Source organism: Brachyhypopomus gauderio, chromosome 13, assembly GCF_052324685.1.
Source record: "Brachyhypopomus gauderio isolate BG-103 chromosome 13, BGAUD_0.2, whole genome shotgun sequence".
NCBI lineage: Eukaryota > Metazoa > Chordata > Actinopteri > Gymnotiformes > Hypopomidae > Brachyhypopomus > Brachyhypopomus gauderio.
Window position 1 is genome coordinate 2,301,479 of NC_135223.1, and position 20,231 is coordinate 2,321,709.

Below are 20,231 nucleotides of genomic sequence, written 5' to 3' on the forward strand. Positions count from 1 at the left end.
CGTTGTCCTGATGAAAGAGGCCCTTTGCCATTAGGGAATACCCCTGACATGAAGTAATTAGCCTGTGTCAAGGTGCTACATGTCAAAGAAACATCCAGACGGATACCAGGTCCTGAGGTTTAACAGCAGAATACCACAGGAATGGACTGTTCCCTCGCTACCTAATATCTCCCTTCCCTTGACAGATGCTAGTGTAACAACATAATACTATTCACTTCACCTGTCAGCGGTTTTTATACTGTGGCTGATCCGTATAAGCTACAGTAATATCCAGTGCATCGTGTCAGTCTATGACTTCACCACAAGAGGGCGCATAACGCTCGTTCCTCAAAGTCTCTTCGATCATTCCAGTTCAGCACCTTCTATTGTGCGGTTTTTGCTCATATATTTGGTTAATGAACATGGCACAACTGTCCAGGCTGTGGAAGATGAAGAGAATTCAATATATTTCAGAAAACGGGAGCGTCCTATAACCAAGTAATTTGATAGGTAGGTCAGTAAACTGGATCATGTTTATGTCAAATGCTTATGCCCTCGGACGCATGAATCAACAGAATGTTTTCAGTCTGTAGGCTGCTTAAAACATGTTTTATTGATCAATAATAATGATAGTAGAAATTTGATTATATTTTCTTTTATTTCTCTAAGTCACTTGAATTTGGATACTGTAAAAGTGCAGAACTGAAGAGATAGACATACTTATCTGGGACGGATGAGCGCTAAACATACTTAACTGGTTTACTTTAAAGAATTTCTTCCAAGGTTTGTCATGTTCCTAGTAGGTTATTTCTAGCCTGTTGTCTGGACCAATTTGCTACTTCAAAAACTGCTGTGTTTATTTATACGCTACCTAGTGTGATTATTGCCAAATCAACATGTGATAGTGATGCCAAACAGTTTTGTCCCGTTTCTTTGTATCTTTAATCTGCGTGGGCCCATTCAGTGTTTTCGACCTCAAATCGTCGATAACATTACATTACTAACATTACAGTTTGCAACAGTTACATGACTACTTGTGATTAATGTAAAACTATGGAAAACGTAACGGATTAACCCAATTAATACGCCCAAAACAGCTACTCAGACCCATTAAATTAGGTTACAGAGACAGAGAAAGTGAACTTCACTGCACATTTCCAGTAACGTTAAAATAAACATATGGATAAATGGTGTTGTGAACTTTTACACGGGCCCAGCAGCGTGTGTGCTGATGCAGCCATCAGAAGACAGTTGACTTTAGCACAGTGATGGGGTTGCAGCATCTAACAGGAAGGGTGTGAGCTCTCCGTGGTTTCCTCTTTAGTAGTATCTGATGAGTAAAACCCAACAGTGGGTGACATGGGTGTGTTCCTTCTGCAGGATTTTGTGGTCTACTAAATAAGACTGAAATAAAACGTATCAAGACAATATATTATGTTTTTACAGGGTGTATGGGACACATAAGATCACACGAGAAGCTGCAGAATGTTCACTCTATATTTTACTTATACATGTACTTAAATCATGAATTAAAGCACAATTCATATAGGCTATAAAACTGTTAATATGCCGCCTACGTATTTATTCCTAATCCTGACAGATTGAGGAGATTTATCTTGCTTTCTGGCCGTGCAGCGCGAACCTCGAGGCTGAATGATCTTGGCTGGCTACATGTGACTTAGCTTCCGTTGCTTTCTTGCTTCCGCAAATACAAAAGACACTGCAGAGTTGCAGATGTCAGGTACTTAGTTGTCCGATGGCCCCGGTGACAGTAGTTTCTCCAAATACAGAAGTGATGGTCCGCGATCACGCCTGCCGCTGCGCACTGGACGCCAGGCGAACCGTCGGGGTAAGAGCGCGCGCAGCCCCGTTACACGCGTTACACGCGTTACACGCTCGTGGCTAGAAACGTAACCGAGCAAGTGTGCGTTTAAAGTTCGTCTCTTTACTCTACCTAGTGACCTTACGTGCACAGAAGGCGGTGGTGAACACGGCTCTCTCTGTCCGAAGATCCTAGTTTTGTTGTGGCCAGTTTCGGGTGTATTGGGGAGGAAACCCGTGAAACCAGAATCTTGCTGCAGCTTCTCGTGGGTTCATTGCCGGACCAGTGATGTCATCTTATGCATGTCGGTGTAACGATATATTAAGAAAATACATATCCTATATTGTCAGTGCTAATCAAACTAGTTAAAAGTTTTTTTGAGTGGCTACATAAGTAGGCTAATAAATGCATACAATCAGAAAAATATAAATATAATTGATGTTATTATTAAGCCGCGTTTAACGTCTTTCCCACGTTTTTGGTAGTGAAAATAAATGCACGTACTACAGCACACGTCGTTTGTTTTATTGTTCTTTTTGATATTTTATAAGACACTAAATGCCTAACAATTGTTCCACAGCATTGCTGGAATAAACAGTTATGCGTTTTAAACTCGGAAAATAAATTATTGAAATAAACGCGGAAAAGAATGGTCATTAAGCATAGTATACCTGTTATTTAATATGTACATAACACATCGACGTTAATATGTATTTTAAGTAAAAGACTATCAGACCCGCGGTGTCCGGCGCACTTAGATGTTCAAAATAGTACATGTATGTGTGTGTGTTTGGGAGAGCGCTTTAATAGTACATGTATGTGTGTGTGTGTTTGGGAGAGCGCTTTAATAGTACATGTATGTGTGTGTGTTTGGGGAGCGCTTTAATAGTACATGTATGTGTGTGTGTTTGGGACAGCACTTTAATAGTACATGTATGTGTGTGTGTTTGGGACAGCACTTTAATAGTACATGTATGTGTGTGTGTGTGTGTGTGTGTGTGTGTGTGTGTGTTTGGGAGAGCACTTTAATAGTACATGTATGTGTGTGTATTTGGGAGAGCGCTTTAATAGTACATGCATGTGTGTGTGTTTGGGGGAGCGCTTTAATAGTAATGTGTGTGTGTTTGGGAGAGCGCTTTAATAGTACATGTATGTGTGTGTATTTGGGAGAGCACTTTAATAGTACGTGTTTGTGTGTGTGTTTGGGAGAGCACTTTAATAGTACGTGTTTGTGTGTGTGTTTGGGGAGCGCTTTAATAGTACATGTTTGTGTGTGTGTTTGGGAGAGCGCTTTAATAGTACATGTTTGTGTGTGTGTTTGGGAGAGCACTTTAATAGTACATGTATGTGTGTGTGTGTTTGGGAGAGCGCTTTAATAGTACATGTATGTGTGTGTGTTTGGGAGAGCGCTTTAATAGTACGTTTGTGTGTGTGTGTGTGTGTGTGTGTGTGTTTGAGGAGCACTTTAATAGTACATGTATGTGTGTGTATTTGGGAGAGCACTTTAATAGTACATGTTTGTGTGTGTGTTTGGGGAGCGCTTTAATAGTACATGTATGTGTGTGTGTTTGGGAGAGCACTTTAATAGTACATGTTTGTGTGTGTGTTTGGGGAGCGCTTTAATAGTACATGTATGTGTGTGTGTTTGGGAGAGCGCTTTAATAGTACATGTGTGTGTGTGTGTGTGTGTGTTTGGGGAGTGCTTTAAATGTACATGTACAGTTATGTGCAGTGGGGGACATTCCAAGTTCAGAAAATAAAACTCCTTCCCAGGATTTTATTCAAGCTTGCTGGATTTTCTAATTAGTGCAAACCAGGTAAAATTTGTGGAATCAACACAATCCAGGAAGCCTGAGCAAAATCTTGGTGAGGACTTTTACTTTATGAACCTGGAATGTCCACCTCTGGTATGTGTGTGTTTGGTAGAGCGTTTTAATTGTGTGTGTGTGTGTGTGTGTGTGTGTGTGTGTGTGTGTGTGTGTGTGTGTGTGTGTGTGTGTGTGTGTGTGTGTGTGTGTGTTTGGGAGAGCGCTTTAAGGTGTGAAAGCACAAGCAGGTTTGGAGCAAACACTGCAATTAATTTTGCTTTCTTAATTGGGTTTCTCTTCGGAACGTTGTTTTCACTGGTGTTGACTCAATATGTTACCCTAAATAATAACACTGGCGCTGTCTTGGCTTTCGACCGTAGCGAGTCCGGTAAGATGCGGGTCCCCGGCACCCTCCCCACGCTGCCGTTATGCGTCTTGTTGCCCGTGTTACTGGCTCTACCCCCGGGCCTAAGCCATCCACCCATCAGCCCCTGCAGACTGGTAAGAGTCTCGAAGTGTAAAAATCAAATCTCTAAATGTAACATTAAATGTTGTATCATTAATGTTGTATCATTATCAATGAGAAGTGTTGGGAAACAAAGAATATTTGAATACCAAGGATCCAAGATATGACTTGACAGATAATAGAATGTTTTGTTTAAATAGCACACGAAGAAAATGTAGACCTATATAAAATGCAGTGTATATAAAATATAGTATGTTAAAGGTATGTTGCTTTTGCCATAAACACAATAATAAAGCACAGTAATAAAGTTGTAAGTTTTTCTGTTCACTTAATTATAATGTTCGATTGCTACACGATTAAATAAAAAAAACACGCCTGTTTGGAAGTAGTTAGACATGTAATTAACATTCATAATTAGCATTAAATGAAATATATCCTCAAATGTAACCTGAAATGTAAGCCTTCTTACTGGAGTTTAGATGATACCATTTTTTTGTCTTATTTCATGGGGACGTGGGCTTGTCTAGTTTGAGATACAGTCTCATCCTCATTGTGTCTTTTGTGCTTTCTTTCTTGCATCCACAGATTCAAAACGCGGCTCACTGTAATGATGTCCGTCTCACTACTGTCCCAAGTGAACTACCACGTCACGTAGAGGAGCTCTTTTTAAACCAGAACTTTGTCTTAACATTACAGAACAACTCTCTCTCGAGGTATCCTTCCCTTCGTCACTTCAGCTGTGCAAACTGTCATTTGAGGACAGTACAGGAGAATGGATTCTCTGGTGCACCTCTGTTAGAGAGCCTCAATTTAGGTAGCAATGAGCTTCATCATGGGTACAGGGAGCTCGCACACTCTTTGAGGAGTTTGGCTAGACTAAGAACTCTGGATCTTTCTAGTAATGGGTTTACAGAGGACATGGCTTCTTACCTGCTACAGAATCTTTCATCTCTTGAGTTCCTGCATTTATACAGGAATGTTCTTTTAAGGCTGGATAAATACATATTTAGAGATCTACATCAGCTAAAGGAGCTTAATCTGGAGAGGAATCTGTTGTTTGAAATTGACGGAGCGTTTGATCACATGAAAAGACTCCAGCGGCTTAATCTGGCCTACAATTCTTTGCCTTGTCTGGTGAAATTTGAGATGACCCAGCTGGTAGTGTTGAATGCTAGTCATAACGCCATTGAATGGTTCATAACCAATCCAGACCTTACGCAGACCTTTCAGCTGGAGACGCTGGATCTGTCTGACAACCAACTTCTGTATTTCCCTTTTCTTCCTCAGCAAAGTAACATAAAGACATTATTACTCTCCAACAACCAGATTAGCTTTTACGGTCATCTTGCAGAGCACAGCTCTCCGAACTGGACTACTAGTGTTGAGTTCTACAACTTAGGTGGAAACCTCAGCAACATTACAGCAGAGCTCTGGAATGACAGCCTTCATGGAGACATCTCCTCCGTCGAGCTGCTGGATCTCAGCGGGAACCAGGTGAGATACTTCCCTCAGGGATTCCTTAATAAGATGCCTCACCTCTACTGGCTAAGGCTGAGGAGCAACTGCCTGGAGACCTTCAATCTGACGTCGGAGGACCTGCCCGTCACTCTCTACCACCTGGACGTGAGCAACAACAGACTCTCGGAGCTGCATGCGCAGGCGAACGCAGCCAGTGAGCTCAACAACCTCACGCATCTAAACCTGAGCTTAAACGACATCCAGCAGCTTCCGCCCAAAGTGTTCACTACGCTTCCCAGCATTAGCAGCGTGGACCTCAGCTACAACCCAGTGGGCTTGTGTCTTCCAGGAAGGACCACCAGCTCGGACGCTTCTGCGGCTTGCGCCCTCTGGACAAACCTTTCCTCCTTAAAACAGCTACATATCGCTGGGTGTACAATCATAAAGGTGCCGCCTTTCATTTTTAAAGGTACTCCACTAACACACCTGGAACTGTCTAACAACCCTGGTCTGCTCATCGACAGACGCTCTTTGTTAGGACTCAGTGGAACTTTGCAGCATCTGGGACTGAGTAACACGGGGTTAAAAGATTTTGATTTCTCTCCATATAAAAACTTGAGATCTATAAACATCTCCAAGAACTCGATGTCAGAGCTTCCGAAATCACTAATGACGCTGAACTTGCAGCTCCTGGATTTGAGGGACAACATGTTGTCAACCATCCGGTCAGAACAGGCTTCTGTTCTGTCAGAACGACGACAGTTTCTGTATGTGAGTGGAAATACCTTTAACTGCTGTCAGTTGGAGTGGTACAGGACGTTTAAGGAGTCCAGAGCTCTTCGTGTGATTGATCTGTCTGAGGTTACATGTATAGACGTTCACCAACAGAGACAAAGAGCTGAGCTTTTTGACGTTATCCACTGTGGTGGCAGGAGTGTAGAGGAGTCCATTTTCTGGTACATTCTGTTGTTTTTATCTGTCAGTGGGTCCTTGGTGGGCATTTTTGTCATTTATTTCCTCACGTTCAGACCAAGGGTGCTGCCTCAGGCCATTAAAAAGAGATGTTGGCGGCCGACGCCATACTAAAGACAATACACAACCATTGTAAAACTGGTCAAATAAAGTTAAATATGTGTTTTTATAATAATGAAATTCCAAGCTCATTCTTTTACATAAGAAGATATCAAAGTTATTTCCCACATCGGTTATGAAATGTGAAGACATCATTTTGCATGAATCCATCTGGACATGCAGATTGTAGGAACATGTTTGTTCCTTAAGGACAAAGGTGTTTTTATATAAAGAAGTGACATGTAACACATACACACAAAAGAAATCAGACATGTTGATGACAAAATGTCTAAATTACTCTATGAATTATGACACATACGTAATGCTTAGGAAAAGTCAAAGTGTTCATTTCAAAGTGTCAAAGCAGTACTTATCACCTTGAATATGTTAGTTCTGTGGCTGAGATACAGTCATTGACTTTTCTAGTTCTGTGGCTGAGATACAGTCATTGACTCTTCTAGTCCTGTGTTGTAGTTCTGGCTCTATTTATTGATGTGTTAGGGACCATCAGAATAGACTTCTCATTCTTTCTCTTCTCCACTATTTCTTCTTTGGTCAGTTGTACCATCTCACCCTTTCATAAATCTTTTTAAATGGGATTTATTACCCACCTCAGGCTAAGACTAAAGCCCTAGTCCCGGTTTAACTAAAGTAAAGCTGTTAAAGCATTTATGTAAGGCTGCAGTCTCTTTTGGTTTTATTTTGTTACAAGTTAGTCCCAGTTTTATAGGATTATACATCTCATGAGTTATAATCAGAGGAGTTAATTTACGAACACCATAAGCACAGTTGATCTTTTCCTGATGGGCTGTCTAGGACTTTTGGATGACAAAGGTAGTGGTCTTTCTACAGTATAAAAGGATGTGGCAGTTCATGGTAATATAATTTGAGTCAGTACATTTGTGTAACTTTGTGTAATTGTGTATTATATTGTGTATTTGTATAACCCATATGAGCCAAGATGGTTAAACCTTTCGAATGAGGTCAGTGTTCACAAATGTTCAGTTTTAATATTGTTTTATGACAAAAATACATAACTTTAAATTCAGAAGATACAACATGTACACAAAAATACATTAATTGCAGTTAATTAATAATAGCATTTAGATCAAATATATCATGAACCAACATTATTCTAATGCACATTCAACCACTTAGCATAATTGGGTTGGTTGTAAATTAGTCCACGACCCCATAATCACTCTCTGGGATTTTTTACCTTATGTGTATTTTAAAATATGCACTCAAGTCTGTATTATGAATAGTCTTATGTGACTCTATGTCTTTTTACAATAGCCTAATAACACAGATACTTATGGTTAAGTAGACGACTGTTTCCGTGTCTTGTCAGGTAAACCAAAACCAGATAAGTGACCAGTTGACAGTTAGCACACATTATGCTTTGATTCTTTGATCGATTTAAATGTAATTATAATCTACTTCACAAATTTCAAATGTCTCAGCAAATGTCTCAGAGACTCGCGCTCAAATATGTGACCGTGTTTAACTTGAATATGAGAAGTTGCGTGTTGCAAAGAGATGCCAGAAGCAGCAGAGGAAACATGAAGTTTCCTGTTTTGCTCATATCTGTAGCAACTGCCCAGCTCGAGGTGTCAGCGAGGGGGGGGGGGGGGGGGGGGGGGGGGGGGGGCTGAGGTTTCTCTCCGCGTTCTCTCCTCAAGAGGCCACCGCCCGGGCCTCGAGGAGATCGAAGAAGTTCTTCATCTTAATCCTGCAAGCGCACTCCCAAAAGGTTCTTCATGTGCTGCACGCATGCCAAGAGGAAGCAACGGACCTGAGGAAGGATTGGGTAACGCTGTCGGAACTGCAGAACACCACGGACGGAAGGACGGGAGGTGAACATCTCCGCTGGAATATGTACTGGGTTCACCTCCTAACATTCCTCACTAATCCTTCAGAAACACTTTGTTTACTTATGAAGGACCTCTGTACAAGACGTGCTGTCTCTCTGAGAACATCATCTTGTAGTGTACTACACTGCAATTTTTATATCTCTGCATCTTTAAATACACACATACACACACATATACACACACGCGCACGCGTGTGTGTGTGTGTGGGTGTGTGTATATAAAAAAGGATGTGACAAGCTCTTTAGTGGTATGCCCCACAAGGTGGTTCAGTGTGGACATGTCATGTATCCACAGAGACCAAAACTAGGTTGATTTCAACAGTGTCTCAAACACAGGCAATAAAGGGTTTAGACCGTTAAACCAAACCACTACAGCTCGACCTCCCACACCCCTCCCTCTCCTGGAGGTCTCGCCAAGCGGACTGTTGTGGGCAACAGTGGCTGAGAGGAAGCAAACGAGACCCCAACCAGAGCTTCATCCCAACCAGAGTCTCATCCCTGGAGTTCTGGAACCTTCTAAAGCATGTGAGGAGCGTGCCGAGCGCAGAGCATGTAGTCTAAACCAGAGTGTAACCAGAATACCACTGTGGTGATACTCTGGGTCATGGTGGTTTGAGCAAAGAGAGAAAGAGAAACTGGGACTGCAGGCACAGGCCACATCTGCCGCCCAAGGGGTTGAGCCCGTAAGGGTCTGGGTTCACTTTGGTTTGCTGGCAAAAAAAGTAAAAACTAAAAATAAATTAGAAGGGGTGGGGGTTTGTCTCATGAGTAACCCTATTTCTGTCTGCACGGGGACCAGTTTCCTGCGGAATGAATGAGGTTCGTGATCTTTGGGGACGCTGAAAGCGTTGGAATGGAAAAATGTGAAGAAACTTCCCTCTTTATGTTGAAATCTCCTGGGGTGGGGGGGGGCTGGGGGGGGGGGGGGGGTCGGATGAGGATTTGGTGAAACTTGTGACACTTCTTGTTTATACTCCACAGTAGCAGCACTGATATCACTGGTCTCATGTTGAGTCAGGAATCATGAGACCCATAATGACCTCGGGCTGATATGTGTGTTCTTTAGATGTTAAAGGGGAAAAATATGCAGATTTGTAAAAGAGGAAAAACACACACACACTGCAGTAATGTGAACAAGAATGTGCTCCACTGGTGAAACTGAAACTGGCCCCTTTGTTCAGATTAGAATTTTTCTGTGGGAACAAAAACCTCAACATTAAAAATGTCAGTTGAAATTGTGCCGCACTTTAGCAGAGTTCCCAGGCTGTACCGCCGCTCTTAACGCGGCCGATCTGCCTGATTTAGTGAGCTGGTGAGCTTTCTCCAAAGGACACTGATGACCTACAAGGCCAGAAGGCTCAAATGCCCGGGTTTGGTTTTTTGTTTGGTATGAACCAGGCCAGCTCAGTGACTGAGATCACATTAGCATTTTCAGAAAGGAACTGAATGACCCCCCCACACACACACACACACTCACCCCACACCCCCTCAACCCCCACCCCACCCCCCACTCCCAAGCCAACGAGACTCAGTAACGGACATCAAGGACGGACGGCTTACGGAACCACAGCACAGGAAGTGATGCGCCAACTCGGCTCCACTTCCACTTAACCCTTTCATTACTCAGGGTGAGGCAGACCAGTACAATCAGGTTGAGTCTCCATCTATGAATCCAGACATGAGTGGAAGTAAATTCTGATCATCAGGACCGGACCAGTTACTATTCAGCAACATTTAAGCTACAAAATTCATAGAGCAATACCTTAGGGGGATAAAGTAACCACAATCTCTCTATTACATAACTACATCTAAAGCCATATGTCATTTAAAATATACATTAATAATACATCTGAAAGAAAAGCCTGACACCTACCGGTCAATAGGAAAACAGTCACAAATGGCCTGGAGATTTATGGCCACAAATGGCCAGTATTATTCAGGCAGGCATGAAAAGAGAAAGAAAGAAAGAAAGCAAGAGACCTCTCTTTAATCTATTACAAAAAAGATGTAATAGATTACATTTTATAGATGTCAACAGGTTATCAGGGACAATTAATAGAATACCATTGGATGGATTCCAAAAATTATGGTTCAGGCATATACTGTATATGGGAATATATATATATATATATATATATATATATATATATATATATATATATATATATATATATATATATATATATATATATATATTGGTGCAAAATGCATTTTTTTTAAGTTATGGAAACTAGCTGTACAACATTAACAACAAAACTCAATTTAGGTTTTGCTAAAAAATTTTTAACTGCATTAGCTAAAATGTCCGTACTCAGGAGACCCCACACTTGATGTTGAGGTTGTGAAGTTGCAGAAAGTTGTAGATTTAGGTTCTGAGATTTAGACTGTATAATCTGAGTAAAACCATTTACCATAACTGCAGCAGCTCAGCACATACAATACACATAAATTCAAACAAATATGAGGAACATACAATACCCACTCGTGCTGACAGTCTAGCAGTTAAAAACGAATCGTTCTTGTTTGCATCAGAAATCAGAAATTGGCATATAATTACCCCTGTGTAACCCACACATTCATTATTTTAATTATTCGTGTGTCCATGTGCCTTATCATATGAATAACTGTTGTTGTGTATGCTTTTGACTTTTTGAAAAATATGTATTTATGAATTAGCCTAGCCTAAATCAGCCAATAAACGTAACTTCTAAGGGAGGAAAAACCTATTGATCTGCATAAAGCACTGACAGATTACGTTTGTTTACTGTACAGCAGAAAACACACATCTCAAGACTGCATGTCTGACAGTTCACAGGGAAACCATTTTCCAAATGCAAATTTTAGACCTGCATGTTTTAAACATTAGTTCATTATTGCACTGTGATACATACATACCAAACTTTATTGTGCCTAAGCTGACGAGCCAAATTGTAAAACATGAAATGAAGACAAATTAAAATAAGACAACCTTTAAAATGAGTTTCGTCAGCTGTCATCTTAAGACTAGTAACAAGTGTTTTGATAAAACGAAAGAAAAAAAGATGTATATTCAAATTAACCATTAATCTTCAATAATTCTTACATTTAACAACTAAACACAAAGGGCCATATGAAGAGTTCAATTTAACCACAAATGCAGCTTTACATTTTTTACCGTCTAGTACACTGTACAGCCCACGTCCAGCTAAAACTCATTAGACCACTTTTTTCCATTTTAAATACCTGAAAAGAACCATTGCCAGCTTTACAAAGCGGCACGACATTAAGGCACACAATATCAGAACTTACAGTATTCAATCAACTAAATCACCTGTACCTTACAGTAAACTGAACTGTAATTTTTTTTTACAAATTCAAGGAAATCCTGAAATTAAGGTGTTTGGGGGAATGGGTTAACCTTACACCTGAAGGGGTTAACTTTACAACTGAAGGGGTTAACTTTACAACTGAAAAAAGAGGAACATAAGTCAGAAAAGGAGAATACTTGAGGCAAAAAAGCTCCCATGGCAACTAGGAACCAGACAGCCCTTATTTAAATTTATCATCCATTCAGACCCCCCCCCCCCCCCCCCCCCCGACTAAGAGAATTCTTCTGAAATGGTCCAGACCTGCTATAACTGGTCCAGACCTGATATTTTAGCAAATGGTTAAATGTCCCACTAGCAGTGTCTACCTATGGACTACATGGTACAATTACACACAGCTTCTTAAGCTCTGCAGGTTCCACTGTGGGCAAGACCTGTTTTCCACACAAGACCTGTTTTCCAGACAATACTTTCCAACCTAAATGTTTCAGTCATAAGTCAAGTGAATAAGTCAAATACTTTTTGCAAACATTTCAACATCAAAGCAACCTCATCATGGTCACAGTTTGCCCCATGTTACAAAATGCAGTGCTGGCAGTAATATCATCACGTCAAAAGCACTCAGCAAATATGTGAACTGAAGTTTGTAAACAGAAAGGCCTCTAGTGACACTTCCCTCGGTGGGCTAAAACATCCATAGATACCGTGTGCACGGAAGTAGCTCGTAGAAGCACACTTGCATATATGCAATAAATGTGTCAAAATCACATGAATCATATGCAGCATTTCTTATTTGTTTTCACTGTTGGCGTTCAGGCGTGAATCCAGGACTCGTCCCTCAGTTCAGCAGCTCCAGGTAGGTAATCGGCACTCTGCCCTTCTGGTTCCCGCGTTCCCCCATGAGCCAGTCGAAGTCCATGCCTGGCACCGAACTCACCATAATCACCTGTGCACAAGGACAGAAACGTCACTGCAGCACAGGACATGGCCAGCAAAATCCCCCTCTGGGAATCGATTTCAAATTATTGATTCAAAAATAACTCGATCATTTTGGGCTAAAGAAATAAGACAACTTTATTTATCCCCAAAGGGCAATTAAGTTTGGCAAGCATTGGCGGTGTTTTACGTGCATAGCGATGACGACAGGAAGTTCCTACCTCATCCGCCAGTAAAGAGAGCTCGCTGCTCCCCGCCGCGTCGTAGTCGTAGAGCACGCGAGCTCGGCGACTGCCCCCCGAGGTGAGCAGCTCGCCGAAGCCCGAGGAGCTCCTCCCTGGAGCGGAGAGGGGCGTGGACACAGGCAGGGTGGGCACGGAGACGCTGGCTCCGCCTCCCGCCGGGTTGTTGTTGGAGGAAAACGAGGAAGGGAAACTGGAGACGGCAGAAAGGCGCTCGCGTTAGCCGACAATACTCGTGTGACTTACGTGGTTCGACCAAGCAGTTAGGACGTTAACAATCATTCAAACAAAGTATGGAAAGACGGCGAACCTTCCGAGTTGTTTCTGAAGGTCGACCATGTATTGATAACACTGTGCGTAATAGGTGGTCTGAGCCTCGACAAAGTCGTTCAAACAGCGAAGGTGATGAGCCTGAGTGTGAAAAAACACAGACATGCAACAGGTGGCCCACGTAAAGGTCTAATTACAGTCAAATGTCTCTCGACCCACTCGTGTGTGGGACTGCACTGCAATTAAGAACATCGGATGAAGAGGCGCAGGGTCGTAGTCATCACACGTACGTGGGTGCTGCTCACTCCCTCCAACAGCAGCCTGGTTATTTCAGCCTGCCTGTCAAACTCACTCTGAGTGACCTTCAAATCCTGCTCTGCCTGAGAGAAAGAGAGAGAGAGAGAGAGAGAATGAGAATGAGAATGTCAGGCATAAACATCACTCATGCAAGTACTTAAAAAAATAGTAATAACAGTAATAACAGTATTCCTGAGCTCATAAGCACACACTGAATGAACAGGACAAGCTGCAAATACAGTTTACAGAACATATTCGGCTGTTCCGATAGCAGAATTTGGACTGACGACGAACAAAACTTTGGCACTGTGGGTCTCCCAGATCCTGACGCGTCCCGAACGCGCGTAGGGTGACGGGACGCTGGCAGACTTCAGCTGCTCCACACGCGTCTCTGCCAGGAAGCACATTCCACTCACCTCCGTCACTTCCTCCGCCCACATCTGTGCTGCTCTTTTGAGCACAGGGGCACCAGCTTGTGCAGTGTCCCTGCCTGGCACCAAAAATATCCGGCCAGTTATGCCAAACATCTTAAATGAGGGTTTTTCCGTTTTCTTTTCAACAAGTGGTTCCCCTGAGAAACCTCACTGTGAAACTGGCCTCACTTAACATGCAAAAACACTCATTTTTTAATCATTAAAAGCAGAATGCCAGCAGGGAAGGGAGTTGACCATCAAAACCAAACAGGCTTGTTGGAATTGTGTAATAGATGAGGCGGTATATTGGTGTGTGCGTGTGTGTCGTGTCTTGATGAGGAGATTATGACTCGTGCTTCCGTTCGAAAAGTGCAAACCGGCACCAGCGAGTGTTGCACTTCTGAAATGGCTTGGAGCTGCTGAGCAAACATGGAAAAACGTCTAAATTTCTAAAGGCTTGCAGGCAAAACGAGAAAAGGGAACGTTGGAATGTCTTCCGCGAGCACGCTCACAACAAGCTCCCGATGGCTGTCCAATCAACCGGCTGAAAAGAGTAACCTAGACAACCTCACGCCTGTAACGCTGGGGTGTTGGAGGCTAGACGCAAGTGTGGCCAGTTAAGCGTGTTAATGAACAGAACTAACAACCATGAAACAAAGACAATTCCAATGCGAACCAAGAACAGCACTAATACACTGAACAGGGGTGAAATAAAGGCTAGGAATACAGACATGCAGCGCATACCTACTAGCAAACATGCTTATAGGCCATGACTGATAAAACAAATGTTAAAACACAGGCAAACCAAGAACCAAACGAGACACACCTGAAGACCATGATGAAGGGGCGGAGTACAAGGGAGGGACGTGAAACCAGACACAATAAGGAATTTCAAAATAAAAGCACTCAAAGGGGAAACCAGAAAACAAACCAAACCAGAGGTTGCTGAGGGGACCGTGACAGGACGCAGAAACAAGAACAGTCGACCTTCAACCCCCAACCTTTAACCTCGACCTTCAACCCCAAACCTTTAACCTCAACCATCAACCCTCAACCTTTAACCTCAACCTTCAAAGGTGGAGGTGGAGGAGCAGAACTCACCGCTGCTCGGGCCTCCGCAACTTTGGCCTTCTTCACCTTCGTCTTGGCCGCGTCGAGATCCAGTCGTCTCATCTGCAGGAGCTTGCGTTCTTTCTGCTCGAGGGGGCGGAGGAGCATTAGACCGTTTACTTCCACATCACATCATTGTAAATCCCTTCAAAAATACACTTAAAAATACACTTTCTTCTAAACTTTCATCGGGCTAAGAATGTAACTTGAATACATTCAGACCATTGGGCATAAAGGAAAGTGTCCTGACTTTATTTCCATGCTGGAGTTATATGATTACTTGCAGGAAAAGGACCAGATTGTATTAGAAACACACTTCCCTTCCTCAAAGGTTAGAGCTGAATCCAGAGATTCTTTTTGCGATACTGAAATCATTTAGGAAAACTGACTGGTGACATTTTAAATTTTTAAATTAAAATTTTAAATGGTGACCACAGATGGAACTCACCAGAATAGTTTTGAAGTCGCCCTCCAGAAAGTTCCCGAAAGGTGTAAGAAAATTAGTGGCTGAGCTCTGGATAAATTCCCTGTTAGCTCCTCCGACCTGCTTCTCTGTCTCACCGCACTTTACCAGCGCATTTCCTGGAGACACGTACAGGAAACCTTGGCACTAGATTCAGCATAACAACAGTGAGCTTCAAAGAAACTTCCTTCCATCCACTCCCATCATTATAATTCATTTAAAAATAAAATAAGCAGTATTGTCTATTATATTACAGATACACAACTGTGACATACGTAAAGTCTCGACACACTAGCACAAGTGCATTACTGTAATTTTACAAGTTTCTTTGGCATGCCCGACTACGCCAAGCACCAGAGGCTAACCGTAGGCTGTTCCAGGCCCGAACTCGTTCCCAAAGTTTACCAGAGCTTCACCCAAAAGCTCGTGGTTATTCATCCGCACGGGGGCTTTCTTATCCAGTTTCTCATACAAAAATTCCTCCATCCGCAGATCTGCAAGGCAATTTAGAGGAGGAACTCCATTAAGAGGGAAATAAACTGACATCAAACACCATTCAAAAAAGTCAGGTGCTACTGCACTACTGCAGAATGTGTGTGATTGTTCTTGGTTTGGTCAGACCCTATGTGCCATCGTAGAGGAATAGTTATTGTTGTGGCTATAGCTGTGTTCACACCTCAAAAGTTCTGGTAAAATCTTACACCACGAAGGCCAAATTACCATCCTTCGAAAGTTGAGCCAAGTAATTAAAACCGTTTTCACTTTCCCTACAAGGTATTGGTTAACATACAATTTATACAATTATAATGTGAACACATAGCTTAATAGGATACTGCACCAGTAGCAGTTAAATCTATGGTTGTGTTCCTCTTACTGGGGTTTGGTTGTAATAAAGCTTCTGTCTGCATCAGAATCTTCTCTGTCCAGTGTTTGGTACATTCTGCTCTGGCGAGAAGTTTTTCCAAATGTGCGTCCAATTCGGTTTTCTCAGCCTGGCCCAGTTTCTCTTCCGTAAACTAACAAACAAACAAATACAAAAACAAGTACATCCTATTAAAACATGACAGTCTTGCATTTGCCCCTTGACACATTGACCTAATTAATGAATTAATAGGAGAATTAATTCATGTGCACACATATGTGCTTAAATATATAGAAACTTAAACGCATTAATAACCTAACAAGGACTCATAGTGTCACTGAAGCAAAGCCCCAAAGCCATTAAAGTGATTTTTATCTTAGCTGGACATTTTAGCTACCGAGCAAACAAAAACCTATACGTTTATATACATAAATTAGAAGACGGAAAACGGACAACAACGATTTTGTACAAATTAGAATGGAAACGTGATTTCTGATTTTACAAATAAGAATGAAAAACAAATAAACAGCACTCCATTTTCATCTCACATTCTTGTTATGGCTTTATTTCACAGAAAGAGCCTCCGGAAATTAAGCAACAAAAAATCTTGAACACCAAGCATGTTGTAATAGATTATTCCATATTGTTTTGAACACAAAGCATGTTGTAATAGATTCTTCCATATTGTTGTGCGAGGGAAAAATGAGCAACTATAAAATACAGCAATTTATCGGGTGACAAAAGATGCAGAATATTTCAGCTGCTTTTAGCGTCTTTGCAGTATTTTGTCCATACGAAACTATTTTCCCAACTTCATCACAGCGCGAAGTTAATGCAATAAGCATATTTCATTCATCTTATAGTTCAGCCTAATTATTTCATAATTTAAGGGAATAAACATTGATGGACTCTACTGTATTTGTTAGATTCTGTAGGTCACTGCAAATGTTACTGAAAATCACTGATTGAGTCACACTGGAAATTCTGAAGAATTTATGTGTATAGTATATATAGATGTATTTCTTTTTATGTGTCTTAACATTTCAACTGGTACTTAAGCAAATAATTTCAACGATTTATCCAGCACTGGAAAATCTAATTTGACCTATCTTCATACTCACTTTTAAACTAAACTAATTCCAGCAGTCTGCACATCACCAATGACATGAACTTCTCCAGATTTACACGACAGGGGTGTGGAGCTCGTAATCGGATCTGCTGATGAGGTGTGGTGAGGTTGGGGAGCCTCTGGCACACCGCAGGCGCTCCCTGCTGCAGACCCCTGGCCCTTCACCTGTGGGCAGGTGCTTCAGGAAGGTGATTACTGCAACATCCCATTTGTTGTTCCCCATGATAGTCGCATTTTATGTCATAAAAAAAGCCTAGTTTGATGTTTCAAAAACTGTCAATTGCTCTCACTCACATCCAGGCTAAGTTGTTTACACTGGAAACACTAAATAAATAGAAGAAAGTCGCAAAGAGAAATCACCACGCGTCTAAATTAGTGTTATTTTCTTGGCGTCAATAAAAGGAAATCGGATCATGCTGCATATATAAACCATTTCCGCATTTTAAGTCAAACGAGAAGTCGGATAAGTGGTTTTCCGTTCGTGTCCCTGTGTGGAAACAGCACTGGGATCGGTGTGTGTTTTCCTCGTACTATTACGAAACCAAGATCCAGTGGCCAAAACGTTCACGAACCGTTAAGTTCAGCACAAACCACACCTGCCCCCCTCCAGACACTAGACCGGTATAATGGAGTAATTACGTTACCTTTATATTATTAATATTATAATTATCAATACTCCTGCTGTACTGTCGGGCACATCTGGTAACGTGCATATTACGTTACACGTTAACATGTTTCTACTAGATAACTGTAACTGTGTTACTAGATAACTAGCGGTAACTGTGTGAACTAGTTGACTCTGTTGAGTTATTGAATTATAGTTTTGTGATATTAAATGTAACTCCCGAGCGGACTGGTCCGGCTTCCCCACAGCGGTGCTGCTCCGTTTGGGCTCCGGTACAAAGACCGTGTGGGCTCGGCGGGGCGGGCGGGACTGCGCGGTGTGCTCAGCGGCCTCAAACTTTCGGTTAGCCCAGCAAGCCCAAGTTTAGTCCAGAATTTTAAAAAGTCACATTGTTATCTTAAGATATCTGTATCAAAATAATAATAACAACACCGTTGTTTAAATGTTATTTCCAGACCGTGTGTCTGTATTGAAGTTAAACGTAACATTTCGCGGTGAATTGTGGCAGAGGAATCAAATTTTCGATGGAAACTTTTGTTTGTTTATTTATTTATTTTTATAAAAACACTTCAGCGTGGCTGACTGGTGAGGACAGAGCAGTAATGGAGGTCTTTATGTACCCGTGAGTCCCTCTGTGGTCGATTAGTGTGTTATAAATGTCTTATATTCGAGTGTAGAGGCAGCAAACGTAACGCTAGCTGAGCAGCTCCGTCAGGCGCGCCAAGCACACACACACACACACACACACACACATACACACACACACACAGACACACACACACACACACTCACACACGGCAGCCCAGAGCGAGCCGGACCCGCTCCACACTCACCCGTCAGACCCAGCACGCCAAACTTTACCTGCACTGCTCGGCTGAGGAAGGTCCCGGCGTCCGCCGCCAGTCTTTTGACGTTAAAATCCATCTTCTCTCGGAATCATAAAGTTACGGGTGTGTCGGCGCACTGAGAGCACGTCGCAATCCGGCAGCAGCTGCAGCTATAAGGCCAACCCGACTGTAGAGGAAAGTCCCACCCACACTAGAGGCTTCGAGACCGCCGCGCCAGACCCAGGAGTGCCGCGGTCCCCAGGATAACTACGTCCAGTGTATTCAACTCAAAGTTACATTTACTGACCAAAAACATCGGTTCAACGAGTAACATGAGAAGTATCGATTCCTTAAAAAATAGGTTTCTATCCACGAACTGTTCATGCGAAACGTAGCTTTTACAAGTTATCACTTTACTACAACAGTTATCACTTTACTACAACAGTTGTCACTTTGCTACAACAGTTGTCACTTTACTACAACAGTTATCACTTTACTACAACAGTTGTCACTTTACTACAACAGTTATCACTTTACTACAACAGTTGTCACTTTACTACTACAACAGTTATTATCACTTTACTACAACAGTTGTCACTTTACTACAACAGTTATCACTTTACTACAACAGTTATCACTTTACTACAACAGTTGTCACTTTACTACAACAGTTATCATTTTACTATAACAGTTGTCACTTTACTACAACAGTTGTCACTTTACTACAAAAGTTGTCACTTTACTACAACAGTTATCACTTTACTACAACAGTTGTCACTTTACTACTACAACAGTTATTATCACTTTACTACAACAGTTGTCACTACTACAACAGTTATCACTTTACTACAACAGTTATCACTTTACTACAACAGTTATCATTTTACTATAACAGTTGTCACTTTACTACAACAGTTATTATCACTTTACTACAACAGTTGCCACTTTACTACAACAGTTATCACTTTACTACAACAGTTATCACTTTACTATAACAGTTGTCACTTTACTACAACAGTTATTATCACTTTACTACAACAGTTGTCACTTTACTACAAAAGTTATTATCACTTTACTACAACAGTTGTCACTTTACTACAACAGTTCACTGCAGTTATCAAGTGCATAACGTGTTTACGTGTGAAGTTCAAAATTAAATGTAGGCCTACTACTTAATAATTTAATTAAATTTTCTTCAAATAAGCAAATAAGTCTTTCCTGGACTTGCACAAATGTAGTAGGTAATAATAAAAAGTCAGTTCCCAGCTTTTGTCA

General features: G+C 41.7%; 2 protein-coding genes across 3 annotated transcripts; one reads left to right on the forward strand and one right to left on the reverse strand.

The window, feature by feature from the left end:
* Positions 1-335: 335 nt before the first annotated feature.
* nrros (negative regulator of reactive oxygen species) lies at positions 336-6,815 on the forward strand. Of its 2 annotated transcripts, none has more exons than XM_076970331.1 (3): positions 336-489; positions 3,990-4,110; positions 4,661-6,815. In XM_076970331.1, exons 2-3 carry the CDS (start codon positions 4,003-4,005, stop codon positions 6,617-6,619), a joined length of 2,067 nt encoding a protein of 688 aa, XP_076826446.1. In that variant the 5' UTR covers positions 336-489; positions 3,990-4,002; the 3' UTR covers positions 6,620-6,815. The 2 variants fall into 2 exon arrangements, with proteins under 2 accessions (XP_076826446.1, XP_076826445.1); XM_076970330.1 differs by lacking the exon at positions 336-489 and adding an exon at positions 1,539-1,828 and having other exon boundaries at positions 4,661-6,811.
* A 4,406-nt stretch (positions 6,816-11,221) lies between these two features.
* On the reverse strand, positions 11,222-19,229 carry sh3glb1a (SH3-domain GRB2-like endophilin B1a). Its single transcript, XM_076970550.1, has 9 exons — positions 18,991-19,229; positions 16,388-16,529; positions 15,879-16,007; positions 15,499-15,632; positions 15,042-15,134; positions 13,521-13,610; positions 13,271-13,371; positions 12,940-13,153; positions 11,222-12,728 (listed from the first exon to the last, which is right to left on the reverse strand). The coding sequence occupies exons 1-9, from the start codon at positions 19,051-19,053 to the stop codon at positions 12,621-12,623; spliced, it is 1,074 nt and encodes a 357-aa protein (XP_076826665.1). The 5' UTR covers positions 19,054-19,229; the 3' UTR covers positions 11,222-12,620.
* Positions 19,230-20,231: the final 1,002 nt, after the last annotated feature.

Bases quoted from the DNA above. Each gene is read 5' to 3' on its own strand.
- nrros (XM_076970331.1), top strand. From the start codon at position 4,003: ATGCGGGTCCCCGGCACCCTCCCCACGCTGCCGTTATGCGTCTTGTTG. The intron at 4,111-4,660 runs GTAAGAGTCTCG...TTGCATCCACAG, and splicing joins CCATCAGCCCCTGCAGACTG to ATTCAAAACGCGGCTCACTG.
- sh3glb1a (XM_076970550.1), bottom strand. From the start codon at position 19,053: ATGGATTTTAACGTCAAAAGACTGGCGGCGGACGCCGGGACCTTCCTC. The intron at 13,611-15,041 runs GTGAGTTCTGCT...TCTTTCTCTCAG, and splicing joins TTGCGGAGGCCCGAGCAGCG to GCAGAGCAGGATTTGAAGGT. The intron at 12,729-12,939 runs GTAGGAACTTCC...CCTTGTGCACAG, and splicing joins TCTCTTTACTGGCGGATGAG to GTGATTATGGTGAGTTCGGT.